At 42.4% G+C, this 23,717-nt stretch overlaps 1 protein-coding gene across 2 annotated transcripts in view; it reads right to left on the bottom strand.

The window, feature by feature from the left end:
* Nucleotides 1-14,745: 14,745 nt before the first annotated feature.
* The window catches only part of LOC308270657 (uncharacterized protein C12orf56), a gene marked incomplete at both ends in the record, with an annotated part of 104,482 nt that continues 95,510 nt past the window's right edge, over nucleotides 14,746-23,717 (bottom strand). For both annotated transcript variants that reach the window (XM_080706674.1, XM_080706675.1), the window contains 4 exons: nucleotides 14,746-14,872; nucleotides 19,419-19,597; nucleotides 22,829-22,903; nucleotides 23,170-23,244. In XM_080706674.1, coding sequence (XP_080562800.1) covers nucleotides 14,746-14,872; nucleotides 19,419-19,597; nucleotides 22,829-22,903; nucleotides 23,170-23,244 — 456 coding nt within the window. The remainder of the gene's footprint in view (nucleotides 14,873-19,418; nucleotides 19,598-22,828; nucleotides 22,904-23,169; nucleotides 23,245-23,717) is intronic.

The raw sequence follows: 23,717 nt of genomic DNA, 5'->3' as shown, positions 1-23,717 counted from the left end.
TAAACTATACAGATGATAAGACAAAAATTTTGAAGGTTGTGCTCAAGTAAAATAGCATAGAAAATTTTAGTTTACCAGAGTGCAAATTCTTGACAACAGAGACCCAGTTTATTTATTTTTGTATCCATGAAGCATCCAACAAACTCAGAATAGATGCTTATTGAATTGAATTTGATTGCTCTTTGGGCTGTAATGTGAGACTTTTGAAAATCACATGAAACTTCCCAAATCCTCTGACTGACAACTGGTAAATATTTTCCCCACACTGAGTGCAAGTGCTAGGAATGGATGATACATTTCCCCCTCTTTCTTACCTGCCCACTACAACAAGTTACCCTCATTGGGGCTTAAAAAAAATGTGAAATAGCACTAATAACAGTGATGCTCTGAAGGAGTGAGGACTCGAGGATACTCACATCAGCGTTGCTCAGTACACCAGTCTGGGAACATTTCAGCATGTGCACTTAGATTCTTAAAACTGGTCCAGTTCGTACACCCCACACACAGACACACTCGTGCACATTTTTCTCAAAACTATATATATTTATGTAATATATATAATGAGAAATGTATTATATATAGTACCTATGTGATACATATGCATATAATTGTTTTATATATTTCTCATTTTTAAAATTACATATATATATATATATATACACACACATATGAAATGAGACATCTTTTTCGGCACTCTTAAAAATCCCTACTTCATGACATCATCTCACTGTTCACGCGGAACCATCCGAGGTCATGTTGGCAGCTGGATTTCATCTTGAGTCTTGGCGGTGAGAGGCACTTTGTTATGTAGCAACCCCTGTCCAGCGTCAGCCAAGTTATGTCAGACGGTTGCAAAACTGCTGCTGGCCTATCTTCCAGCTTTTTTGGGAAAGTGAGATTCTGTAAGAAGTTTTGCCCCTCCTACCTTCAAAGGACCTTATATGCTCTCAGATATCAGAGGACCCTAATTGCAACGAAAGAATTCACTTTGTTTCCTTGCCTATAGTCTGGGTTTTAAGGTGGTGGTTTGAAGACGTGGGGAGTTGGGGGAGCCACTTAGGTCTCTGAGTCACAAAAGGAGATTAGAACAAAATATCTGAAATTTGAATTGACCCCCAAAGTTTCACTCATTGTGGAATAAATATGTTTCCTGAGGCTGGCGAAACTTCTGAAATTACATTTTCTTCTCTGTTTCTTCATTTCTGTAGTTAAGATACAGGTTTTAAAACCCTAGGCCAGCCAGGCATGGTGGTGGATGCATATAATCACAGCTTCTCAGGAGGCTGTGGCAGGAGGATCATGAGTTTGAGGCTACCCTGGGCAACTTAACAAGATCTTGCAAAAAAAAAAAAAAAAAAAAAAAAACCTGTAGATCAGATCTGGTTTACAACCAGAATATGTAATTTTATCTTTCACATGAGGACACTTTCAACGTTGAAAGGGGGTGCCAAGGGGGGAAAAAAAGGGCCTACTTAAAACACTTTGATAGGAGGCTGAGACAGGAGGTTCATAGCCAGCATCAGCAACTTAGCAAGGCCCTGTTTCATAAAAAAACAAAAATAGGGCTAGGAGTATAGCTCATAAGTACACTGTCTTTGGGTTCAATTTCTAATAACACACACACACACACACACACACACACACACACACCCCACTTTGAAGCCAGGTATGGTGATTGTACACTATAATCCTAGTACTGGAGAGGCTGAGACAGGAGGATCACAAGTTCAAAACTAGCTTCAGCAGCTTAGTGAGACGCTGTTTCAAAATAAAAGGGCTCGAGTATAACTTGGAGATAAAATACACTGGGTTCAATACCAAACACACACACACACACACACACACACACACACACACACACACAAAAGAACACTTTGAGCCCTTTGTCCTCTACTAGCAGAGCCTCTCCAACTAGGTTCTTAAGATTCAACTCAAAAGTCTAAGGGTTTGAAAATTTAAACTTTTATTTTCATTGCAATGAAACACCTGTGATTTAGGTGCCTCTGTTGCATTGTTACATTGGTCCACTATTTGTCCTTAAGTAGGAGAACTTTAATTGTCCTGGCTGTTTCAGTCAGCATCCCCACTGCTCTGATCCCCAAATCCTGATGACATCATCCTACAAGGAAGATTTATTTGCTTACAGTTCTGGAAATTTCAGGAGTTCAGTCCATGTTTGGACAGGTAAAGTCTGCAGAGCTCAGAGCATGGTGGTGGGAGGCAGAGACAGTGTGCAAGAGCTCTGCCCTCACATCAAGGAGGCTAGACCAGAAAAAGGACCAAGGGTAGGAGGTACCATATGTAATCTTCAAGGTCACACCCCCAAGGACATCTGCAGCAACCAAGCCCCGAAATATGGTAGCAGGATGCTGAATTCAAGAATCTGTACTCTTAAGACAGAAGGATCGCAGGTTCGAGGCCAACCTCCACAACTTAGTGAGGCCTTCCTCAACTTAGTAAGACCCTGTTTCAAAATAAAAAATAAAATAGGGCAGCAGGGCGTGGTGGCACACACTTGTAATCCCTGTGCTTGGGAGGCTGAGACAGGAGGATCGCACAGGTTCAAAGCCAGCCTCAGCAACTTAGTGAGGCTCTCAGCAACCTAGTGAGACCCTGTCTCCAAATAAAATATAAAAATAGGTCTGGACGTATAGCCTGGAAGTAGAAATCCCCTGGGTTCCACCCCCAGTACCACCAAAAATAATAAATAAATAATAAATAATAAATAATAAAATAGGGCTAGGATGTAGCTCAAAGGTTGAATGCCTTGGCTTCAATACTCAGTACCATAGCGGAGGGAAAGAAGAATCAATACTCACTGTCATACAACTGTATATGAGATGGAGTTTCAGCAAAACATCATTCATTACATTGATAATTTACACTTAATTTTATAAACTTCAAATTATAAATTTGTGTTAATGTTATAATAGCATGTTTTCTGGCACCTACCTTTATAGAAATCAATATGAAGATTCCTCAAAAGATTAAAAATTGAACTACCATATGAACCAGCAATACCACTTCTGAGTATGTGTTCAACTTAATTGAGAATAGAATTTTGAAAAAAAAATACTGTGCTCCTGTGTTCACTATAGCATTGTTCACAAGAGTCAAGAGAAGAAAACAGCTGAAAGTCCATCAGTGGATGAATAAGTAAATAAATTGTGGCATATAAATACAATGGAATATTATTCAGCCTTTAAAAAGAAGTAAATTCTGTTAGATTCTACAACATGGATTTTAAGAACATCATGTTAAGTAAGATAGTTACAAAACATCAAATATTGCATGATTCCACTTACATGAAGTATCTAAAGTAGTCAAACTCACAGAACCAAAAATTGGAATGGAGTTTCCAGAATCTGTTATTTGCTGTTCAGTGGGTAAAGGGCTTCAGTCATGGGAATGAAGATAATCTGGAGATCAGCCATAGGGCAAGGTGTATAAAGCAAACAATAGTATACACATAAAACTTTTTTGAGGGTAAATCTTATTGTTACAATAAGTTTCACTGTATATATTTAAAGTATGCAACATGAAGTTATAACACACATGTAGTAAAATCATTACAATAGTGGATCAAATTAACAGAGCTAATGTTATATATTTTTTACAGTAAAAAAAAAAAAGTCAATGTTTCATAGTTAGACCACAATTTTGCCTTCATTTCTTTCTCTTCCTAATCCATCTGTGCCCTCTGCTGGTTATAGTTGCTAATAGAAATAAAATACTCTACTCCCTTTATAAATACATTTTTCCAAATTCATTTGTAAGTTAGCAGTGTATAAAACAAGATACGTGCCCTGTAGAAATAATGTTATAAAAAAAAAAGTAGCCGCTGTTTCAGGATTGCCCATCCAAGTTCATATAAAGAGTTCCTGAAATGGTATTGGTAGTAGTGCAGTGTCGCTTGTTACATCCATTTTTCTCTTCAGCTGCCCTCCTTTTCAGCAAAACAAAGTACCAAATCCAATCACTTCCCTCATCACTACTGCCCTATCCCCACAGTACCAGTAGTAGAAAGAGGAGACAGGGAAAGAGGTCTGTGATTCCGTCGAATATAACATCTTTATAAACATATTGCCTCAAAGCCCCAAACCCATCTCAGGGCTTTCAAGGGAGTGGACCACCTAAAAGGAAGCATAAATGTTCTCCTTATTTCTTTCAGGGTCTTGAGGCAAATATTGATCAAATTTTGCCTTCTTCTTCCCCTCCCCCCACCCAGCATCTCTCTCAGCTCTCCAGAGTCAAAATCACTTTCCAAGTTTCAAAACCAGCCTCAGCAACTTAGCAAGACTCCAGTTTCAAAATAAAACAGGGATGTGTATGTAGCTCAGGGTTCAGACACATCTGGATTCAATCCCAACACACACACACACACACACACACACACACACACACACACACACACACTAAATACAAAAATTCAAGAGAGCTGGGTCCCAGTACTTGGGCGAGATCCCAGTACTTGGGAGGCTAAGACAAGAGAATTGCAGGTTTCAGGCCAGCCTCAGCAACTTTGCCAGTCCCTCAGAAACTTAATGAGACTCTGTTTCAAAGTTTAAAAGAAATTTAAAAAGCTGAGAATTGCGGGGCGTGGTGGCTGGCGCACGCTTGTAATCCCCGCGCTTGGGAGGCGGAGACAGGAGGATCACGCAGGTTCTAAGCCAGCCGCGCTGGCTTAAGAGCCCCTGTTTCCAAATAAAAATGTATAAAAATAGGTCTGGGAGTATAGCCTGGAGGTAGAAGGGGTTCCAGGAACCCCAGTACCACCAAAAAATAAATAAATAAAAATAAATAAATAAAATAAAAAGACTAAAAAATAGAGCTGGGGTGTAGCTCTGACGTTCAGTGCCCCTGGGTTCCATTCCTAGTACCAAAAAAAAAAAAAAAAAAAAAAAAAAAAAAAAGGAGATGGGGGAAAATCCTTTGACCCAAAGTCTTCCTCATACCCAGAAATTCTTCAAATATAGAATCAAGAGACCCCTAAAAGAGTGATGTGTGCATGTATGCCTCTGCCATCTTGTACCCCATTCAGATGTATGCCAACAGTGCACCAATAAAATTTTTAAAAAATAAATTTAAAAAGAGAGTCCTCCAAAGACCTTGTCTCTACCTAGTTTTGTAAACTTCCCCCCAGCAGCCCCTTTTAAGGGCTGGCTGGCAGAAGAAAGGTTGAAAGAAAGAGCAAGCTTGGTCTACCTGGTGCACATCAAATACAATCAGCACTCAACAGCTCTATGTGTTCAGCTATTATTTAGCTTTATGATTTCTAGAGCCCCACTCCAGTAAGGAATGGTGCCAATGTGAACCCCACTGTGTCTAAACAGATATTTAAAAACAAAAGCCTAAGCTGGGCATGGTGGCACACACTTGTAATCCCAGCATTTGGGAGGCTGAGACAGGAGGATTGTGGTTCACAGACAGCCTCAGCTACTAAGTGAGGCCCTTTGCAACTCAGTGAGACCCTGTTTCAAAATAAAGAATAAGAAATAGGGCTGGGGTGGTAGCTTGGAGGTAGAATGCATCTGGGTTCCATCCTCAATACAGGGGGGGAAAAAAGCCAATCTTCATGGGGCCTTAAGCATTCTGTGGAACATTATTAAATCCATTCAAAGTGACTAAAGGAAATTTTCTATCTATTTTATGATTTTAGCAACATAGGAAAAAGAGCTGGAAGAGCATGTGGACAGATAAACCTTTTGGATTGGTTGGAGTGGCCTGATAGTGTTGAATTATTTAATTTGGAATTGCCCTCACATTGCTAAGGTATACAGTTGTTTAATAATGAATTAACTTATTCTCGATTGTTTTGCTTATTACCATGTAATAAATGATTCCAGGATGTACTGGCACAGAACACTATTATATCTCACAATTCCATGGGCCGGCGAGACTGTCCTGTGGGTCTCACTTGGGGTCTTTCTTGCATTTCCTGTGAAGTGGCGGCAGGGGCGGCTGCTCCTGTGTGGTCTCTTTCTACACATGGTGTCATCTTCTAGGGCAGCTCAGACTCAAGGGGTAGAAGCATTACCTGATAGACCTGACAGTCTGAGCTCGGAAGCCCTGTACTTCCTACAACATCGAAGTGGTCAGTGTCACGGGCTCCACCCAAAGAGCAGGGAAAGGACACGTCCCAGCTCGTGATAGAAGGAGTTGACGTGCAACTGTAGAGGGGTTGATGTAGTTCGGGACATCTTTGGAGATCAGCCGTTGCACTGACCTGTTTTGTTTGTCTATTTGTTTGTAGTACTGGGAATTGAAACTGGGGTGTCCTACCTCTGAGCCCTATTTTTAAATTTTGAAAAAGGTTCTCACCAAGTTGCTAAGGGCCTTGCTAAATTGCTGAGACTGGCCTCAAACCTGTGATCTTCCTGTCTCAGTCTCCCAAGTACAGGGATTACAGGTACGCACCACCACACCCCAGGGTACACTGACTTCTTTTTAAAATTTATAAGGCCATCTTAAGGCATTGACCCTGCCTGACTTGTATTCCCAGAGTCTATTCATTTGTCCTGTGTAGTTAAGGCACCATTTTGTGCCAGGAAGTATCCTAGGTGTTGGGAGTGTAGGATATAGTATTGAACAAGGCACAGGGAGATCCAGCCCTCCTGGAGTTTACATTCTTAAATTCACATAGTAGCTACTTTTAGAGGGATCAGAGGAGGACTATTTGAAGTAATATTTGAAGATCTAGAGGAAAGGCATTTGATACTATAAATTTGCAAGGTTTCAAGTGTTCATTTGAAGGAAGCGCACAGAGGCCAGTGTGTTTGGGGAATAACTGGTGAGGAGAAGAATGGGTTGGTCATGTCACAGAGGGAGGCACGGGCCAGCTCACGAAGGGCCTTGAGGGTCATGGTAAAGAGTTTGGATTTGATACTGGCTAATGGGGAAGCAATACAAAGATTTAAACAGAAATTCTCTTAACTTCCTTGTTCAAAAAAATCATTTTCTTTAGAAAATGGATGTAGGGATCAAGGGTGAAAGCACAGTGACTAAGCTATTACAGCAGGTGACGGAGGCTGAAGTTGAGACGGAAGCCATAATTATGAGAAGTCAGTAGATCAGGAATTCTGAAGGGATTGCTAATAGTACTGCTGGTGAATTATGTTTAGAAATGAGAAGAAAGGGTAAAAAAATCTCTCAGGTTTCTTTTGAGCAGTGGAGTGAATGGAAGAGGAAGAAGATGGGTGAGAAAACAAATTTCTGTTGTTGGGTAAGGTAATCAAGAAAATTAAGAATACTATTGTGATCCCATATGGAATCTAGAAAATTAAAAAAAGGACAAGAGAGCAAAAGGGAGGTTACTAGGGAAGAAGGAGATGATCAGGAGGAAGATGAACGAGAGAGGAAGGAGGATAATAGGGGTGGAAATCATCCGTGTCATCTGCAGGTACAGATATGCCACAATGGCACCCATTATTCTTTACAATTAATATACACTAAGAAAAAAGAAGTTCATGTTAGACATGTTCAAGTATGTTATGTCCACTCAATTACTTGTAATTGAACCAAATGACTCAATTTATGGATTATCCGAATCTGTGCAAAAGTGAGCACGTTATAGCAATGAATTAGACTACCTGAGAAATTAAATTATATACATTAAAATGCAACAACACTAAGTGAGCCAGTGTTTCTGTTATTGTGGGGTTTCTGTTTGAATTATATGAAATTGCAGATTCCAACAGTATTGGACCTAAAAATGATAATGTCCTATGTTTCATACTAATTTGTGTGTGTGTGTGTGTGTGTGTGTGTGTGTGGTACTGGGGTTCCTGGAAGCCCTTCTACTTCCAGGCTACACTCCCAGACCTATTTTATACATTTTTATTTTGGAAACAGGGTCTCTTAAGCCAGCATGTCTGGTTTTGAACCTGCGCGATCCTCCTGTTTCCGCCTCCCAAGCGCGGGGATTACAAGCATGCGCCACCACGCCCGGCTTCATACAAATTCTGACTAGCCACAGAACTAGATGTTTATATAAAATTAATATTCACTAAAATTTTAACTATACCTTTTATTATCATATAATTAATTATACAGAGGCTCTGGAAGAGTTTAACCCACCACAAATCTTATAATAAGTAGGTAGGTAAGATTTGGACAAGGTCTTTCTGCTATGGCATCTGGACTCATCCACAAAATTACACCACTCAGGGTTTCTATACAGGGAACCATGCAGCCCCCTAAAATGAGAAAAGATTGAGACCCCCCCAAATGGAGATTATATCAACTTAGAAGTTCTTGGTCTGACTAGAAGACTTGCTGACTGTTTCTCTCCCATAAAAAGGTAAATTCAAGTTGATCTTCCACACCTGTACTGCATTTTTTTTAAGTAAATTCAATGAGCAAAGAGGAATCAGAGCTTAGCATTAGGAAGTCTTCCTCAAAAATTCCCATCAAACTCATCTCTCTAAGAAATGTCCAGCCTCTCTTCCTTATTTATCACTGAATTTCTCCACTCAGCAAATATGTTAAATGTATAAAACAAGTGGTTCTAGGCTCAAAAAAATAGAATACCACTGGTTGGAGTATATCAGCAACAGAAAAGCTTTGACTGCTCACATCAGCTACCTTATTGCATATTTATTAATGTGTTCCTCAGCAGTCCTGTGTACAATTAAAAGTGGCTTTAGCAGGTAGTGAGGGTCAATATGGAAAATACATCATTAACAGTGAGCACTCTAGCCTTTTCTCTCTTTACATAGTATCTAGATTTCAATATAAAGAAACTCTTCATATATTTCCTCTAACACTGCCTGTGAATCAATTAGAAACTTAATAAGTACAGAATGGTTACACTGGTTTGGTCTGTTCCCAACTAAATATTCAAGTCAAAAGTACACAAGACTTGCAATAGTTTGGAACTTGAATGTTCCCCTAAAGGTCTACATAGTAAAGACTTGACCAAGGTGGCACTAGGAAGTGACGGAGCATTTAAGAGGTGGAGCCCAGTGGGAGACCTTCCAGTGACTGGAGGGACCCCATGGAAACTGAGGGACCCTGGCCCCTCCTCACCCTCGTAGCTCCCTAGCTTAGGAGTCGAGGGGTTTTGTTCTTCCTGCAAATGTCCTCCAGCACCCCCGCCAGATGCGGAAAGTAGTGAGTCCCCAACCATGCACTGAAATTTCTTAAACCATGAGCCAAAATCAACCTTTTCTAAGTCAGCTATCTCAGGTTTTTGTTATTACAGTGATGGATAGATGACTAATGCATGATAAGCAAGCTTTCTGTCCTCCCCTTGGGGAGAATATTTCCCGTATAGCTGATGATGGTGTCCGTTAAACAGTGCTCTTTGGAGGTACACAGCAGAAGTTGTCAATTAAAACATGCCTACAGCCGGGCGTGGTGGCGCACGCTTGTAATCCCCGCGCTTGGGAGGCAGAGACAGGAGGATCGCACAGGTTCGAAGCCAGCCGCGCGCGCTGGTTTAGGAGACCCTGTTTCCAAAATGAAAATGTAAAAAATAGGTCTGGGAATGTAGCACGGAGGTAGAAGGGCTTCCAGGAACCCCAGTACCACCAAAAAATAAATAAATAAATAAAACATGCCTACTAACACCGTGTTGATATTTTTTTCCCAGTGCCTGAGATTGAACCCAGGAACATTCTACCTCTGAGCTACATTTCCAGCCCTTTTTTTTTTTTTTTTTTTTTTTTTTTTGCGGGTCTGGGGATTGAACCCAGGGGCATTCAACCTCCAAGTTACACCCCCCTGCCCTATTTTCTATTCTTTATTTTGAAACAAGGTCTCACTAAATTGCAGAGAGTCTCACTAAGTAGCTGAGGCTGTTCACGAACTGTGATCCTCCAGTCTCAGCCTCCCAAATGCTGTGATTACAAGTGTGCGCCACCACGCCTGGCTTATTCTTTATTTTAAAACAGGTCTTACTGAGTTGCAAAGGGCCTCACTAAGTAGTAGCTGATGCTGTCCGAGAACAGCGATCCTTCTGTCTCAGCCTCTCAAATTCTGAAATTACAAGCATGTGCCATCATGCCAGGCTTCCTTTTTAATTTTTACTTTGAAACAGGGCCTCACTAAACTATTGTGTGCTGGGCTTGAACCTGCAATACCTCTATCTCAGTCTCTCAAGTACTGGAATTACAGGTGTGCACCACCACAACCCCCTCCACTAAATTCGAAAAGTTTTTTTTGTGTGTGTGTGGTACTTGGGATGGAACCCAGGAGCTTTCTACCTCTGAGCTATATTCCCAGACCTATTTTATATTTTATTTGGAAACAGGGTCTCACTAAGTTGCTGAGAGCCTCACTAAGCAGCTGAGGCTGGCTTCAAACCTGTGTAGTCCCCCTGTTTTAGCCTCCCAAGTGCTGGGATTACAAGTGTGCACCACCACGCCAGGCTAAAGTTGAAATTTTTAAGTTTAAATGAGTCTGTTCTCCAATACAGAACTCTCTGAGTGTAGTATCTAGTCTCTAGATTAGCCCCCACCGAAAGAGGACAGTATTTATTAGTCTCTAAATTCTCAGCCACCTTTGGTATTATAATAATATTAATATTAATAATAAACACTATTTACTGAGTCTTTACTGCATGCTAGCCACCATAATGTGTTTTGCAAATGACTTTTCATTTAAATCTCTTAACAAATCTAAGCAATATGTTGTATTACTTTTGTTTTAACTGAGGTTCAGGGATGTTACTAACTTCCCAAGGTCCAAAACTGGTGTAGAGCTCGAATTTAAACTCTTCCATTTTGGCCTCAAAACCAACATTCTTAATTGTAAATACAAAGGGAGGGGGTGCGCGTGCATGTGTGCACATGTGCACATGCTTTTAAAAATACACTTTTAGAGCGGGGCATGGTGGCACACACTTGTAATCCCCACACTTGGGAGGCTGAGACAGGCAGATCGCACGGGTTCGAAGCCAGCCTCAGCTACTTAAGCTTTCAGCAACTTAGTGAGACCCTCTTGCCAAATAAAGTTTAAGAAATAGGTCTGGGAGTATGACCCGGAGGTAGAAAAGCCCCTGGGCTCCACCCCTAGTACCACACAAAAAAATACACTTTTAATGGTAGAACTAATTGCTGCGGGGCAAGTGGTGTGGTAAATGGCCATGCTTTTATTATAAAGGTGGTCAAAGCCGGGCGTGGTGGCGCACGCTTGTAATCCCCGCGCTTGGGAGGCAGAGACAGGAGGATCGCGCAGGTTCGAAGCCAGCCGCGCGCGCTGGCTTATGAGACCCTGTTTCCAAATAAAAAAGTATAAAAAATAGGTCTGGGAGTGTAGCCCGGAGGTAGAAGGGCTTCCAGGAACCCCAGTACCACCAAAAAAAAAAAAGGTGGTCAAAGGGTCTAGATCTAGAACCCCAAGTCTGTGAAACCATCCCAGAGTGAGGGTGCTGGACCAATTCAGGGGGTGGTAGTAGACTCAGGTGCAATTGGGGGACACTATTCAGTAAATAAAGGGGTGATGTGCTAAGGATTGTGCTCAGTATTTTTTTTTTCCTGAAAAGTGTGCAGTAGACCAATAAGCTTGGGAGTCTCTAGAATCTTGAACCCAACCTGAAAATTGGCCATGTATGCCTGCCTTTCTGGTGATCTTTTGTATTCTTAAAAGGTTACTTATGTGATTTTCACCTTAAAGGCTTTTTTTCTATACTCAGATTTCCTGAAAAATAATTATTTTGTGGTCAAGGTCAATATTTAGTTAAAATGTTAGTGTCTGAACTAGTAGAGATGGATTATTAAGTAATTTTCTTGTATTTGACAACAATGCACATAGAATAAAAATTGTGGAAGGATAACCCTTGGAAGGATTGATTTCTGGTCCACTCCTCCCTCAGTCTGTACAAATGAGTAGACTTGAATTATAGAGTAAACTGAAGAAATTCAAGTGACAGATAATCATCCACTGCTCTCAAAAAGCCGCTGAATTTAGCCCTACATGGAAAGATTCAGGAACATTCAGACAGTGTTTGCTCACAGAGATTAGATAAGTATGATTCTGGGAGGAGAGGAGCTGCAGTATGGATGGGCCAGCACATAGGAGAGAAACTCCCGGCCCCCACAGAGCCCGGGCAGCACACAGAAGCTGAGGCAGAGCTGAACTGACCCTTCAGCGGGTCCTGTGGGTTCCTCCATCCACCATCATACCATTTGCCCAGCTTCAGGTGATGTGTGCCTTTGTCCCAAGAATCTCTTCATATTCCTCTCGGGAACACTCCTTCTTCAAACAGCCCACCACACTCACCTTGCTCCCTCCCTGTCCCCCAAAGTGGAGCAGTGGAAGACTTGGACCCCTTACGAGGTGACAGTGGAAAAGGCTCAGAGACTCTGTGCGATGATGTTGGTGACACAATGACAAAAGGATTCTTTGGAATCTGTGTAGCATCATCTACTGAGCCAGGGTGGCAGAGGAACACACTACCCCATTTTGGGGTGATAAGAAGTGTCTGGTACAAGCAGAGAATGTCAGCACTGGAAGGAAACTCAGAGAGTGTTCAGTCCCTCTTCCACAGGACAGAGCGAGGCCCAGAGAGAAACGGGGCCTGGAAAGGAAACCCAACTTGCTTGAAGTCAAATGGTTATTGGCTTAGTCAGAACCAGAAATAAAATGTGTGAATTTAATCTTGTTTCTTTACTTTTTGTGCAACTTTAATTTTCTTCTTTCTTCTTTTTTTTTTTTTTTTTTGTGTGTGTGTGTGTTTTACTTGGGATTGAACTCAAGGCTGTTCTACCTCCAACATACACCCCTAGTCCAATTTTTATTTTTTATTTCATTCATTTATTTATTTTTGGCACTATGGGTTGAATCAAGAGGCTTTATCCCTCCAAGCTACACCCCCAACCCTATTTTTTATTTTTATTTTGAAACAGGATCTCACTCGGTTGATGAGAGTCTCACTACTTGCTGAGGCTGTCCTCAAACCTGAGATTTTTCTGTCTCAAACTCCCGTGTACTGAGATTACAAGCACGCACCACACCTGGCGCGAAACTTTAATTTGTAAGACATTTAGAAAGTCATACTAAAAACAGCTCATAGAAACAAATAAGACCAACAGATAATTTGTAAATAAAATAATCTATTAAAATTATTTTCCAGACGCCGGGCATGGTGACACACGCTTGTAATCCCCGCGCTTGGGAGGCGGAGATAGGAGAATTGCACAGGTTCGAAGCTGGCCTCGGTGGCTTAAGAGACCCTGTATCTGGGAGTGTAGCCCGGAGGTAGAAGGGTTTCCAGAAATCCCAGTACTCAGCCTCAGCTACTTAGTGAAGATCTCAGCAATTTAGTGAGACCCTGTTTTCAAATAAAATATAAAATAGGTCTGGGAGTATAGGCCAGAGGTAGAAAAGCCCCTGGGTTCCACCCCCAGTGCCTCAAAAAGAAAAAAAATACAGGGCTAACAACAAAACAAGCACGTAAGTGCTTGTGGATGACGGAACCCTGTGTTTCTGGCTGACTAAGTTATTCCTGCAGCTGCGTGGACAGCCTACGGGTGCCCTGAAATGTCAGGCGGAGGCTGCCACCACTGAGAGCAGGTGCACACCCGTCTCTGAAGTATCTGAGAAAGAGAACCATATAGAAAGTTTCCTCTTTATCCACTGACCAGCCCCTCAGCATAGCAACTGAGTCAAATGTATGTGTGTGTGCAATTTTCACCTAGTCTCATATTTAAACAGCAACTCTATTTTTACATAGAATGCACATAAAGCTATGTAACAATTAAATCTAAAAATATCTTGGAAAATCAGTAAAATCAAGACAAATGTTCTAATCCAAAAAATTTACAATTATAACATAGTTTATTTTAATACTGTAGAGCCAATTAATGATAAGAATTTGCTAAACTTCCTCAACAAATTCTCTAACTACAGTTATACTACACAGGGAACTCTTTCTTTGAAAATGGAATATTCTCTTATCTTTCCTCAAATCATATTTCAATGTATAGTCCAGTTCCTAAGGTTCTTAAAAGTCCAAATTCAATAGCTCACAGTGCTACCAAAGTTAAGCATTTACTGGATTAAATTAGTTTTTGGCCATAAGATACATCAAAGACATTTCTAATGGTGATGGGAGTGCCATCGCTGATCATGAAGAATTCCTCTTCCACAAAGACCATGGAGTTGCTCAGATCAGCCCGCAGGCACTTCAGGTGAGGTGGCAGAACACATTTAGTTTTGTTGAAGAAAGTCCAAGCTTCTCTCCCCAAGACGAATGAGGAGCTGACATTTTGGGCAGCTGTGTCTGCTCATTCTTCAATGAATACTTGTGTCACTAGAATCTTTACAGGTGGAAAAGGAGGATATCACCCTACTGCTTTGCATTTCTCTAGCGATCAGTATAGAGTTTATACTCTCTACAACAATCTTTCTTTGAATGTTTCAAAGGCTTCATACCACTTACCAACCATTATTATACCAAAGAAACTCACCAGGTTACATCGCATCTGTTACACTGCATCTGTTCTCCTTGGGCCTCTGTTCCCTTTGTAGTTTTCATAGAAAGAGAAACTTTTCTTTTTTGAGAAACATTCATTTTTAGCACCACTTTATGTAGGTCAGAATGAATTTAGACAGGTGTTTTGTTGTTGTTGTTGTTGTTGTTGTTGTTGTTGCTAAGCAGATAAATAAAAACTTCAAAGACCTCTTGGGGAGGTACTGCTAGAGCATTCAAATAAAATATTTGTTTATAGGATTCAACAGTAGGAGGTATTAAATAAACCAAAAATGTTTCTCATAAATATTGACTCTCAATTAGCATTCTTATCAACATTTTACACACTGTTTCTGTTCGACTAATTTCAAAACTTCATGAAAAAGCTCAGTGGTGGGCTGAGTGATGGGATAACACAGTGGAAGCCTCTTTTCCAAGGCCGGCATATGAATAAAGTACCTGCAAATAATAAAAAACAGCACTGAAAACACAAATTTTTACATTGGTCATATGAATATGCTCACACTCCCTGGCACAGAGTTGTGGAGGCAGGAGTCTGAGCCACAGGCCATCAGCGTTTTCAGCTCCCCACTAGACACACACGCACGCGCGCACACACACACACACACACACACACACACACACACACTCAAATATGTGTGCCTCTAAGCCCCCCAAGCACTTTAGCAATGGAAGTGAGTTTCATTGATAATGTATCAGTCCTCAAAGCATTAATAAGGAAGCCAGGACCGTCCTCACCACAGCATGAATTGAGGCTCCGGCTCTGGTTTCTTGGGCCATATCCGTGGGGGTAGGGGGGTGGAAGTGCCAAGCTGTGGCGAAAGTGAGGCCCAGTAAAGAGGAAAGAGTAGGGTTTAGCTTTGTGACCTCAGTATGAGAGAGAAACACAAGTGAGATGGCCTTCCGCCATCCCCTTGGATGGCTTCAAAGAATGGTTCTTGGCCCTGGGTACACACTAGCATCACCTAGAGCTCTTTCAGAATAAGTCTGTGCCCAGATCCTGCAACAGAAAATGGAAACAGGATTTCTACACATGAGACCAGACTGGGTATCAATATCGCTCATAGTTACTCATTTGATCCTAACAAAAAGCGAGTTGAAAGATCAGTAGTTTAAAACAAGGATCGCCAGTCTGAATGTGCATAAGTAATGTGAATTATAGAGGTGGGGTAAGAGTAAGCAAGAGAGATAAAGAGAGATGGTAGCAAACTAGCAGCACACAAGCCACCTAAAGGCACTGTGCTGCTTTTTTAAAATTATTAATATTGTGGTAATAGGAATTGAACTCAAGGGCATTCTACCTCCAAGCTATACCTCTAGCCCTATTTTTAATTTTTATTTTGAAATAGGGTTTCATTAGGTTGATGAGAGTTTCACTACTTACTGAAGCTGTCCTTGAACCTGGGATCCTCCTGTTTTAGCCTCCTAAGTACTGGGATTACAAGCGTACATCACCACATTCAGCTATCCTGATTCTTAAATGTTCATAACTAAGGCTTTTAACCTGAGTTGGGTCATACATGCAACAACATGGATGAGCCTTGAGAACACTGTGCTACATAAAAAGCCATACTTGGAGGATATATATATAGATATATATATATATAGAGAGAGAGATATATATATATATATACACACACACATACACACACACACACACACACACACACACACACACACACACATATATATTTTTTCAGGTGTGAGGATGGAACCCAGGGGCATTTGACCTCCAAGCTACACCGCTTCCCCTGTTTTTTATTCTTTTTAGTGAAACAGGGTATCACTAAGTTGCAGAGGGCCTCACTAAGTAGCTGAGGCTGTCTGAAAACCATGATCCTCCGGTCTCAGCCTCCCGAATGCTGGGATTACAAGCATGCCCCATCACTCCTGGCTGAGGTCATATATTGAATGATTCCATTTAGGTTAAATGTCCAGAAAAAGCAAATCCACAGGACAGAATGTGGATTTGTGGTTGCCAGAGGCTGCGTGGAGAGTAAAGTGGAGTGCGACTATTTAATGGGTACTGAGTTTATTTATTTATTTATTTATTTATTTATTTATTTATTTATTTTGCAGTACTGGGGATGGAACGCAGGGACATTCTACCTCCGAGCTATATCCCCAGCCCTATTTTTTTATTCTTTACTTTGAAACAGTGTTTCACTGAGTTGCAAAGGGCCTCACTAAGTAGTAGTTGAGGCTGTCCATGAACAGCGATCCTCCTGTCTCAGTCTCCCAAATGCTGGGATTACAAGCGTGTGCCACCACGCCCAGCTCTGAGTTTCTTTTGAATTAATGAAAATATCCTGCAATTCAATAGTCATGACACTTTCAAAACATTATGAAATGCATTATAATAGCCACTGAAGGCCGGGCATGGCGTTGCACGCTTATAATCCCAGCATTTGGGAGGCTGAGACAGGAGGATCATGATTCACGGACAGCCTCAAGCTACTTAAGCCCTTTGCAACTCAGTGAGACCCTGTTTAATATGAATAATAAAAAATAGGGCTGAGAGTACAGCTCGGAGGTAGAATGCCCCTGGGTTCCATCTCTAGTACCGCAAAAAAAAAAAAAAAGCCACTGAATCAAATACTTCAAAATGGTAATTTCCATGACATGCAAATTTTCTTTAGTATTATTATTTTTGTAATCATACATCACTTTGGAATACAAGACTTGAGAGGATATACAAGCACATATCATCCAATAAGCCCTCATCCAATCCCCATCCCATTCCCTCCCCCTCCCTCGATCCCATGCTTAATTGGTGATTATCTTTGATATAATTGTTTACGCACCTCATGAGTTTTAAAGAGATTCCATCCTCCCCCATCCCCTCCCCTCTGATTGGTCACCTTAATTGCTTTTCAATAGGGCCCTTTCTACTACTCGACCTCCTCCTGTTACCCCTTTCCTCCTAGTTCTTACTAATTAGGGGAAGCATCTAGATTTTATTTCCTGTGCTATTTCTCTGTGCATGCCACATTGCAAGTTCCAGTCCCACTCTTGATGGCCCCAGTAGTGGCCTGGCCACCCAGAGGACTCTGATCCCGACCTTGCTGGCTCCAGCACCGGCCTTGCCTCATGGGAGGCCCCGATCCTGGCCTCGCTGGCCCCCACACCAAACTAACCCCTTGGCTGGCTCCTCTCCTGGCCTCAGAGGCCCCAGTACTGGTCTAGACTCATGAAAGGCTCTGATACCGGCCTCATTGACCCTGGCACTGGCCTAACCCCATGGCAGGCTCCTATCCTGGTCTCATAAGTCCCAGCTCCATCCTTGCCTCACAGCAGTTTCCGATCCCAACCCCTCGGCTGGCGCCAATCCTTGCCTCGGAGGCCTCAGTAGCAGCCTTGTCTCACGGCAGGCTCCGGTCCCGGCCTCTTTGGCCCCAGCACTGACCTCACCCCCTTGGCAGGCTCCGATCCCGGCCTCGGAGGCCCCAGCACCGGCCATACTTCAAGGCAGGCTCCGATACCGGCCTTGATGGCCCCAGCACCAGCCTAACCCCTCAGCAGGCTCCTATCCAGGCCTCGGAGGTCCCAGCACCAGCCTTGCCTCACAGCAGGCTTCAATCCCAGCCTCGATGGACCTGGCACTGGCCTAACCCCTTGGCAGACTCTAATCCCGGCCTCAGAGGCCTCAGCACCAGCCTTGCCTCGCAGCAGGCTCCAATCCCGGCCTCGCTGACTCCGGCACTGGCCTAACACATCAGCTGGCTCTGATCCCGACTTCGGATGCCCCAGCACCAGCCTTGCCTCATGGTAGGCTCTGATCCCGGCCTCGTTGGCCCCAGCCATGACATGCAAATTTTCTTTAGTATAAAGGAAAAAGAAGTGAGGAGGCAGGAGTGAGAGTGAGTGGGAACTGTGTGGTTTGAGCCAACTCAGAGCCAAAGGAATCCCTATTTTGATTGCCAGGACATAGCCTATCGTATAATAACACATGAAGAAAAAACAGGTCTACAAATAAGGCCCCAATTTTTTTTCATTCCATTAATTTATTGCAATTTACATAGTGAGGCCAAAAATGTTTTAAAGCCAGTCTTAGGCCATAACATATCTCTCCATTCAAACTAGTGACAAGGCTATGCTCCCTGTGCCAACTTCATCTTAAGGTCGACACCACCTGGATGTTTTCCTCAATAGGTGCTAATGCAGGCTGTACCGCTAAGTGTGTGTGGCTTTGTCAGCCTATAAATAGAAGTGGAGCCCCTGAGGTGCAGGAGACCAGGCTGGCTGATGAAACAGTGCTGGCTGTTGCTCTGTCTTATTGTTCTGCTACTGAGAATTAAGAGACGGGTAAATGAAACAACAAAAAACCTAATAACAGTGTTAATTGTTCCTCCTATATCTATTGATTTATTCCAATGACTCGGTTGGATTCACAGTCCATAATTTATCATCCCCTTAGTACGGTTTGTTACTCTTAATTACTCACAGCAGGTTCAAATAATTACTCCTGCTGGGAGGTGCAGGCTGCAAGAAAGACAATGAGTGAGAAACAGCTCTGCAAAGAGACTGATGTTGCACTAGTCGTTTCAGGCTTGGGGATATACTTCAAAGGGCAATGGTTCTCAAAATTACCACCAAATCTGACCTCACCTCTGATCAAAAATAGAAAGATTTTTCAAACCAAAACTAGAATTTTCCATTGTCATCTAATCTTCTAAAGATTGGGCCATAGCCGGGTATGGTAGCACATGCTTATAATCCCAGTACTTGGGAGGCTGAGACAGGAGGATCATAGGTTCTTGGCCAGCCTCAGCAACTTGTGAGGCCCTCTACAACTTAGTGACACCCTATTTCAAAATAAAGAATAAAATAGGGCTGGGGGTGCTGCTCAGAGTTCAATCCTCAGTACCACAAAAAAAAAAAAACACGAATGAATAAACAAATAAATATTGGGCCATGTTGCAGATTTGCATGAAAAGCAAACAAGAGTAGTCGTAATGCAGATTAGATACGGGATTCTTCTTACCTGAATTCTTCACTGTGGTCATTCCTAATGTATTCAGCGAGAGTCTTGCTGTACTGCAGGCAGCTCTTGAGGATGTAAAACTGCTGATATAACAGAACTGCTTGGCAGGGACTCAGCAGCTTAAAGGAAGCTGAGAGGCCCTTTACGACTTGTTTCACAACACTGGCCACAAATGTCACCTAGACAGGGAAAATGCAGTTACATGTCGGCAGCATACCATCCACAGGAGCCCCTATACTGGAACCTCATTTACACACTTAGGCTGAAGCCCTCGCCACCCTTGTATTGATGCCTTTGCATGGTTCTCATTGAAATGGTACTCAGAGAGTGCCAAGTCATGGCTAGCTAGGGATCAAGTCCTTAACTTCCTTGCTGACTGGCCTGGCGGTGCAGTTAAGGATCCTGACAGCTTCTTTGCCTTCAGATTTCCCTCCGGTGGTCTGTTTCTGCCCGTGCTGCTGAGCACTGGGTTGATACTGAAGTTTTCAACAGTGTTTGCGGTCCTTTTGCCCTTTGCCATCCCTTATCCTCAAATGCTTCATGGTCACAGACCAGCCTCATATGCAACTCAATTCCTTTGGGGAATCAATTCTAGAGCTTGATAAAGGAACTTCCCTATTGCATGAAGTCCTGTGGATCCCAGATTTTTACCCCTGCATTCCAGTGACAGAGCCTATAACTACTGTGCAGAATCAGTAAGGGTCTTGCAACTTGCACATATGCGCTCCCATCATTGTCAGCGACAACAGATATGACACTTCTTAAGTGGGCCTGAGACTGGCTGGGATCTCCGCACTGCAGAAAGAGCCAAGATCCTGGACTAAATTTCTGTATGAGGCCGTTCGTTGTTTTACTGACAAGTCTGGCCCCAGCCAGCTGTTCATAAACATTTGCCACAGAGACACCAAACATGAGAATCCAGGTTCCACAAGGCAGACTCAACATCACTCTGGAAAAACACATCATGGTAGGAAACCATGAGCAATCCCAGAGGCATGTTCATTTATGGAAAGAGACACTTTATCTCATGTGCAATCCTTCATTAGCGATGGAAGTTCAGTTTGGATTACTTTCTTCTGAAAAGATTTCCTATTAGATGTATGTTGATTAAGTGTGTGAATGTGCGAATGAATAAAAAGATGCTGAGTTTGGGCAGGTGAGACGAGATTAAGGGATAACACCTTTATTAGAATTAAGCAGATATTTTATTGAACACTTATTATGTGACTAGCACTAAGGATATAGCTCCTACCCCCACAGCACTGTTGAGAGAGAAAGACACAGTGTCAGTCATGGTAGACTAAGTTACACTGTGTTAACAAACCTCCACAACTCTCAGCGCTCTCAGGGGTGGGGGGGGGGCTCTGTTCATTGTCCTCGCCCAGGGCGGTGGGCTGGTGGAGCAGTCTCTGCCAGGCACCATCCCAGACGGCAAAGAGAATGGAGGGCGCAGGCCCTGGTTCTTTTTTTTTTTGGGTGGGGGGGGTACTGGGGTTCCTGGAAGCCCTTCTACCTCCGGGCTACACTCCCAGACCTTTTTTTACATTTTATATTTGGAAACAGGGTCTCCTAAGCCAGCGCGCACGGCTGGCTTCGAACCTGCGCGATCCTCCTGTCTCTGCCTCCCAAGCGCGGGGATTACAAGCGTGCGCCACCACGCCCGGCAGGCTCTGGTTCTTAAGCTTCTGCTAGGAGGCGACACTGGGTCCTGGGGCTCACATTTCATTGGCCAAAGTGAGAACAGAGATCCACCTAATTTCAAGTGGAAAAGGAAACAATCCTATCTTGCTTCAGAAGTTGAGAGCCAGAATGAGTATGGCCACATATTCTTCCCCAGGGCAGAGCCACCTACTGACACACACACACACACACACACACACACACACACACACACACACACTGCAATGGTGACAAGTCTATGAAGGAAAGGAGGCCACATGGCTCTGCCCTGTGTGCTGCAGTGGGGTCTCGCCTGTAAGAGAGCCAGAGAACCATCTTCTACCTCCCTCCCTGGGGAGGGCCACTGAGGCCTAAGGGATGCGTAGAGGCTAAAAGCAGGGAGCGCATCCCAAGAGTGAGACTGCTATGGTTCCAATGTGTCGCCCGTGTCCATGTTAAACCCCTACTACAGCAGCATTAAGGGCGTTCATGTTGTTGTCCACATGGATGGCCTCTGGGGTGGAGTGGGTATTGCAAAGAGAGTTTGTTACAAAAGTGAGTTGCTCTTCCACCCCATCCATGCCCCTTTGCCCTTCTGCCATCAGCCATGGGATGATGAAGCAGGAAGGCCCTCACCAGATGCATCACCTCAGTCTCGCCTTCCAGCAAGCAGAACCCTGAGCTAAATAAACAGCCGTTCTTTATACACTGCCCTCCCATGAAAAGTTGTTATAGTCACACAAAACGGACTAAAACACAGATGGAGGCAATGGTAGAAATCCTGTGGTGGAGTGGGTTGGGGAAGCAGGTGGGCAGTAATAGCCCCACCTGCTGGGTGAGTGAGGGACTAGATGAGGTGGAAGGCCCATAGCATGTGGGGCCTTGAGGCCATGTTAAGCTTAGCCTTTATTCAGAGAAAAGCTAATAAGACGCTTAAAGCAAGGAATGACAATCAGATATTTATTTATTTATTTATTTACTTATTTACTTATTTTTAGTTTTATATTGGCGTACTAGTCTCACATCATAATGTGAGTAGTTTTTTTTATTTTAAATAGCTCCCTCTGGCTGTAACCGGGTGGAAAGACAGAGATAGACTATTATTTATTTAGCACTGGGGATTGGGCCCAGGAGCATTCTACCTCCAAGTTACACCCCTAACTCCCTCTCCACTCTCCCACTCTTTTTTTTTTTTTGGTGTGTGTGTGTGTGTGTGTGTGTGTGTGTGTGTGTGTGTGAAACAGGGTCGCACTAAGTTATTGAAGCTGACCTCAAGCATAGGATCCTTCTATCTCAGTCTCCCAAGTAATGGGATTACAGATTACAGGTATATACCACCACGCTGGTGAGGCAGGTTGTTTAGATGTGAAGGTAGTGTCAAGGAGAGGGACGAGGACAGTATGGGTCAGGATGTTCCCAAGAGTCATGTTCTGCCTGCTGTTTAAGGTAAATGTTAATCTTATTTACTTAATTATATAGCCAATAACTTAGTATTCTGTTGTCTACCTGTAGCTTGGAGGGTTTTTTGTAAAATAAAAAAGACCATATTTCAGATATCACTTCAGTGCCTTAAACATTCAAGTTTCAAATGTTATAATGTTTCATTTCAATAATAAATTTATCAAATTTACATCTTGCCCCTATTCTTTATAAACTACATCATCGTGAAAATTTTGTCTTCCTAATTAATCACAATAGCATTCATTTAACTAGGCTTGAGCAGTGATTTTGTTTGGCTTCTCTGTACTTACTATGGCAGGACAACTTTGTAGAAAGGACATCATCAAGCTAATAGCAAACTCTGTTGATCCCAAGCCAAGATTTCCCTAAAAACCCAAGGCAATAAGTCAAATTCATGAAGCTCAAATTGTGCATAAAAAAACACCCTTTCTCACATGCATTTTCACCCTAATCAATGGGATCTTTAAAGTCAGTACTTGTTAAATAAGTTAACTGAGCACGGAAGAGCAAAGGTAGTGTCATTTACATCCACCAGTTACTGAGAACTGAGACCAGCTCTAATACAAGCACTGTCAACATATTGTTAATCGTAATATAAAGAATCACATGAAATATAAGTAATAATGTTTACCTGCTGAAAGACAAGAAGTATTTCATATAAAAGTGCTGTAGCTGTATCTGCATATTCCAGAACGAGCTTCTGTAACTAGAATTTTCAAGAATAATCAATATAATATCACAGGCTGAGCCAGAAAATAATAATTTCTCTTGGTTACCCTTAAATACTTATAAAAGAATTTTAAATTAGCTAAAAATTTAATCAGTGTGGTCCTTTTTTCTGTTCCATTTGGTTCAGTAGTTCTCAAGAAAGTGTTTCATAGAGAGACTACATGCTTAACAATGAACCAGTAAGTGGGTCAGAGAAAGAAGGAAAGAAGATACAATGGCCCACAGAATACTAACACACACACACACACACACACACACACACACACACACAATCACATACCAATTTGCAAAATCAGTCACATCAGCAACCTTACTTTCTTTCAAGAATGTGCAAATATGTTTCCCAGAGTTGAGCTGGAAGATTATCTGGAAAATGTAGGCTTAAACCCAACTGAATTATAATTCCTTCTGTGGTATGGGTATATGCATGGCTTAAAGACTTTTGTTGCT

This window comes from Muscardinus avellanarius, assembly GCF_963383645.1.
Source record: "Muscardinus avellanarius genome assembly, chromosome: 11".
In the NCBI taxonomy this organism is placed as follows: Eukaryota; Metazoa; Chordata; class Mammalia; order Rodentia; family Gliridae; genus Muscardinus; species Muscardinus avellanarius.
The sequence above is the reverse complement of the archived record's forward strand: the minus strand, read 5'-3'. Positions and strand labels throughout refer to the sequence as shown.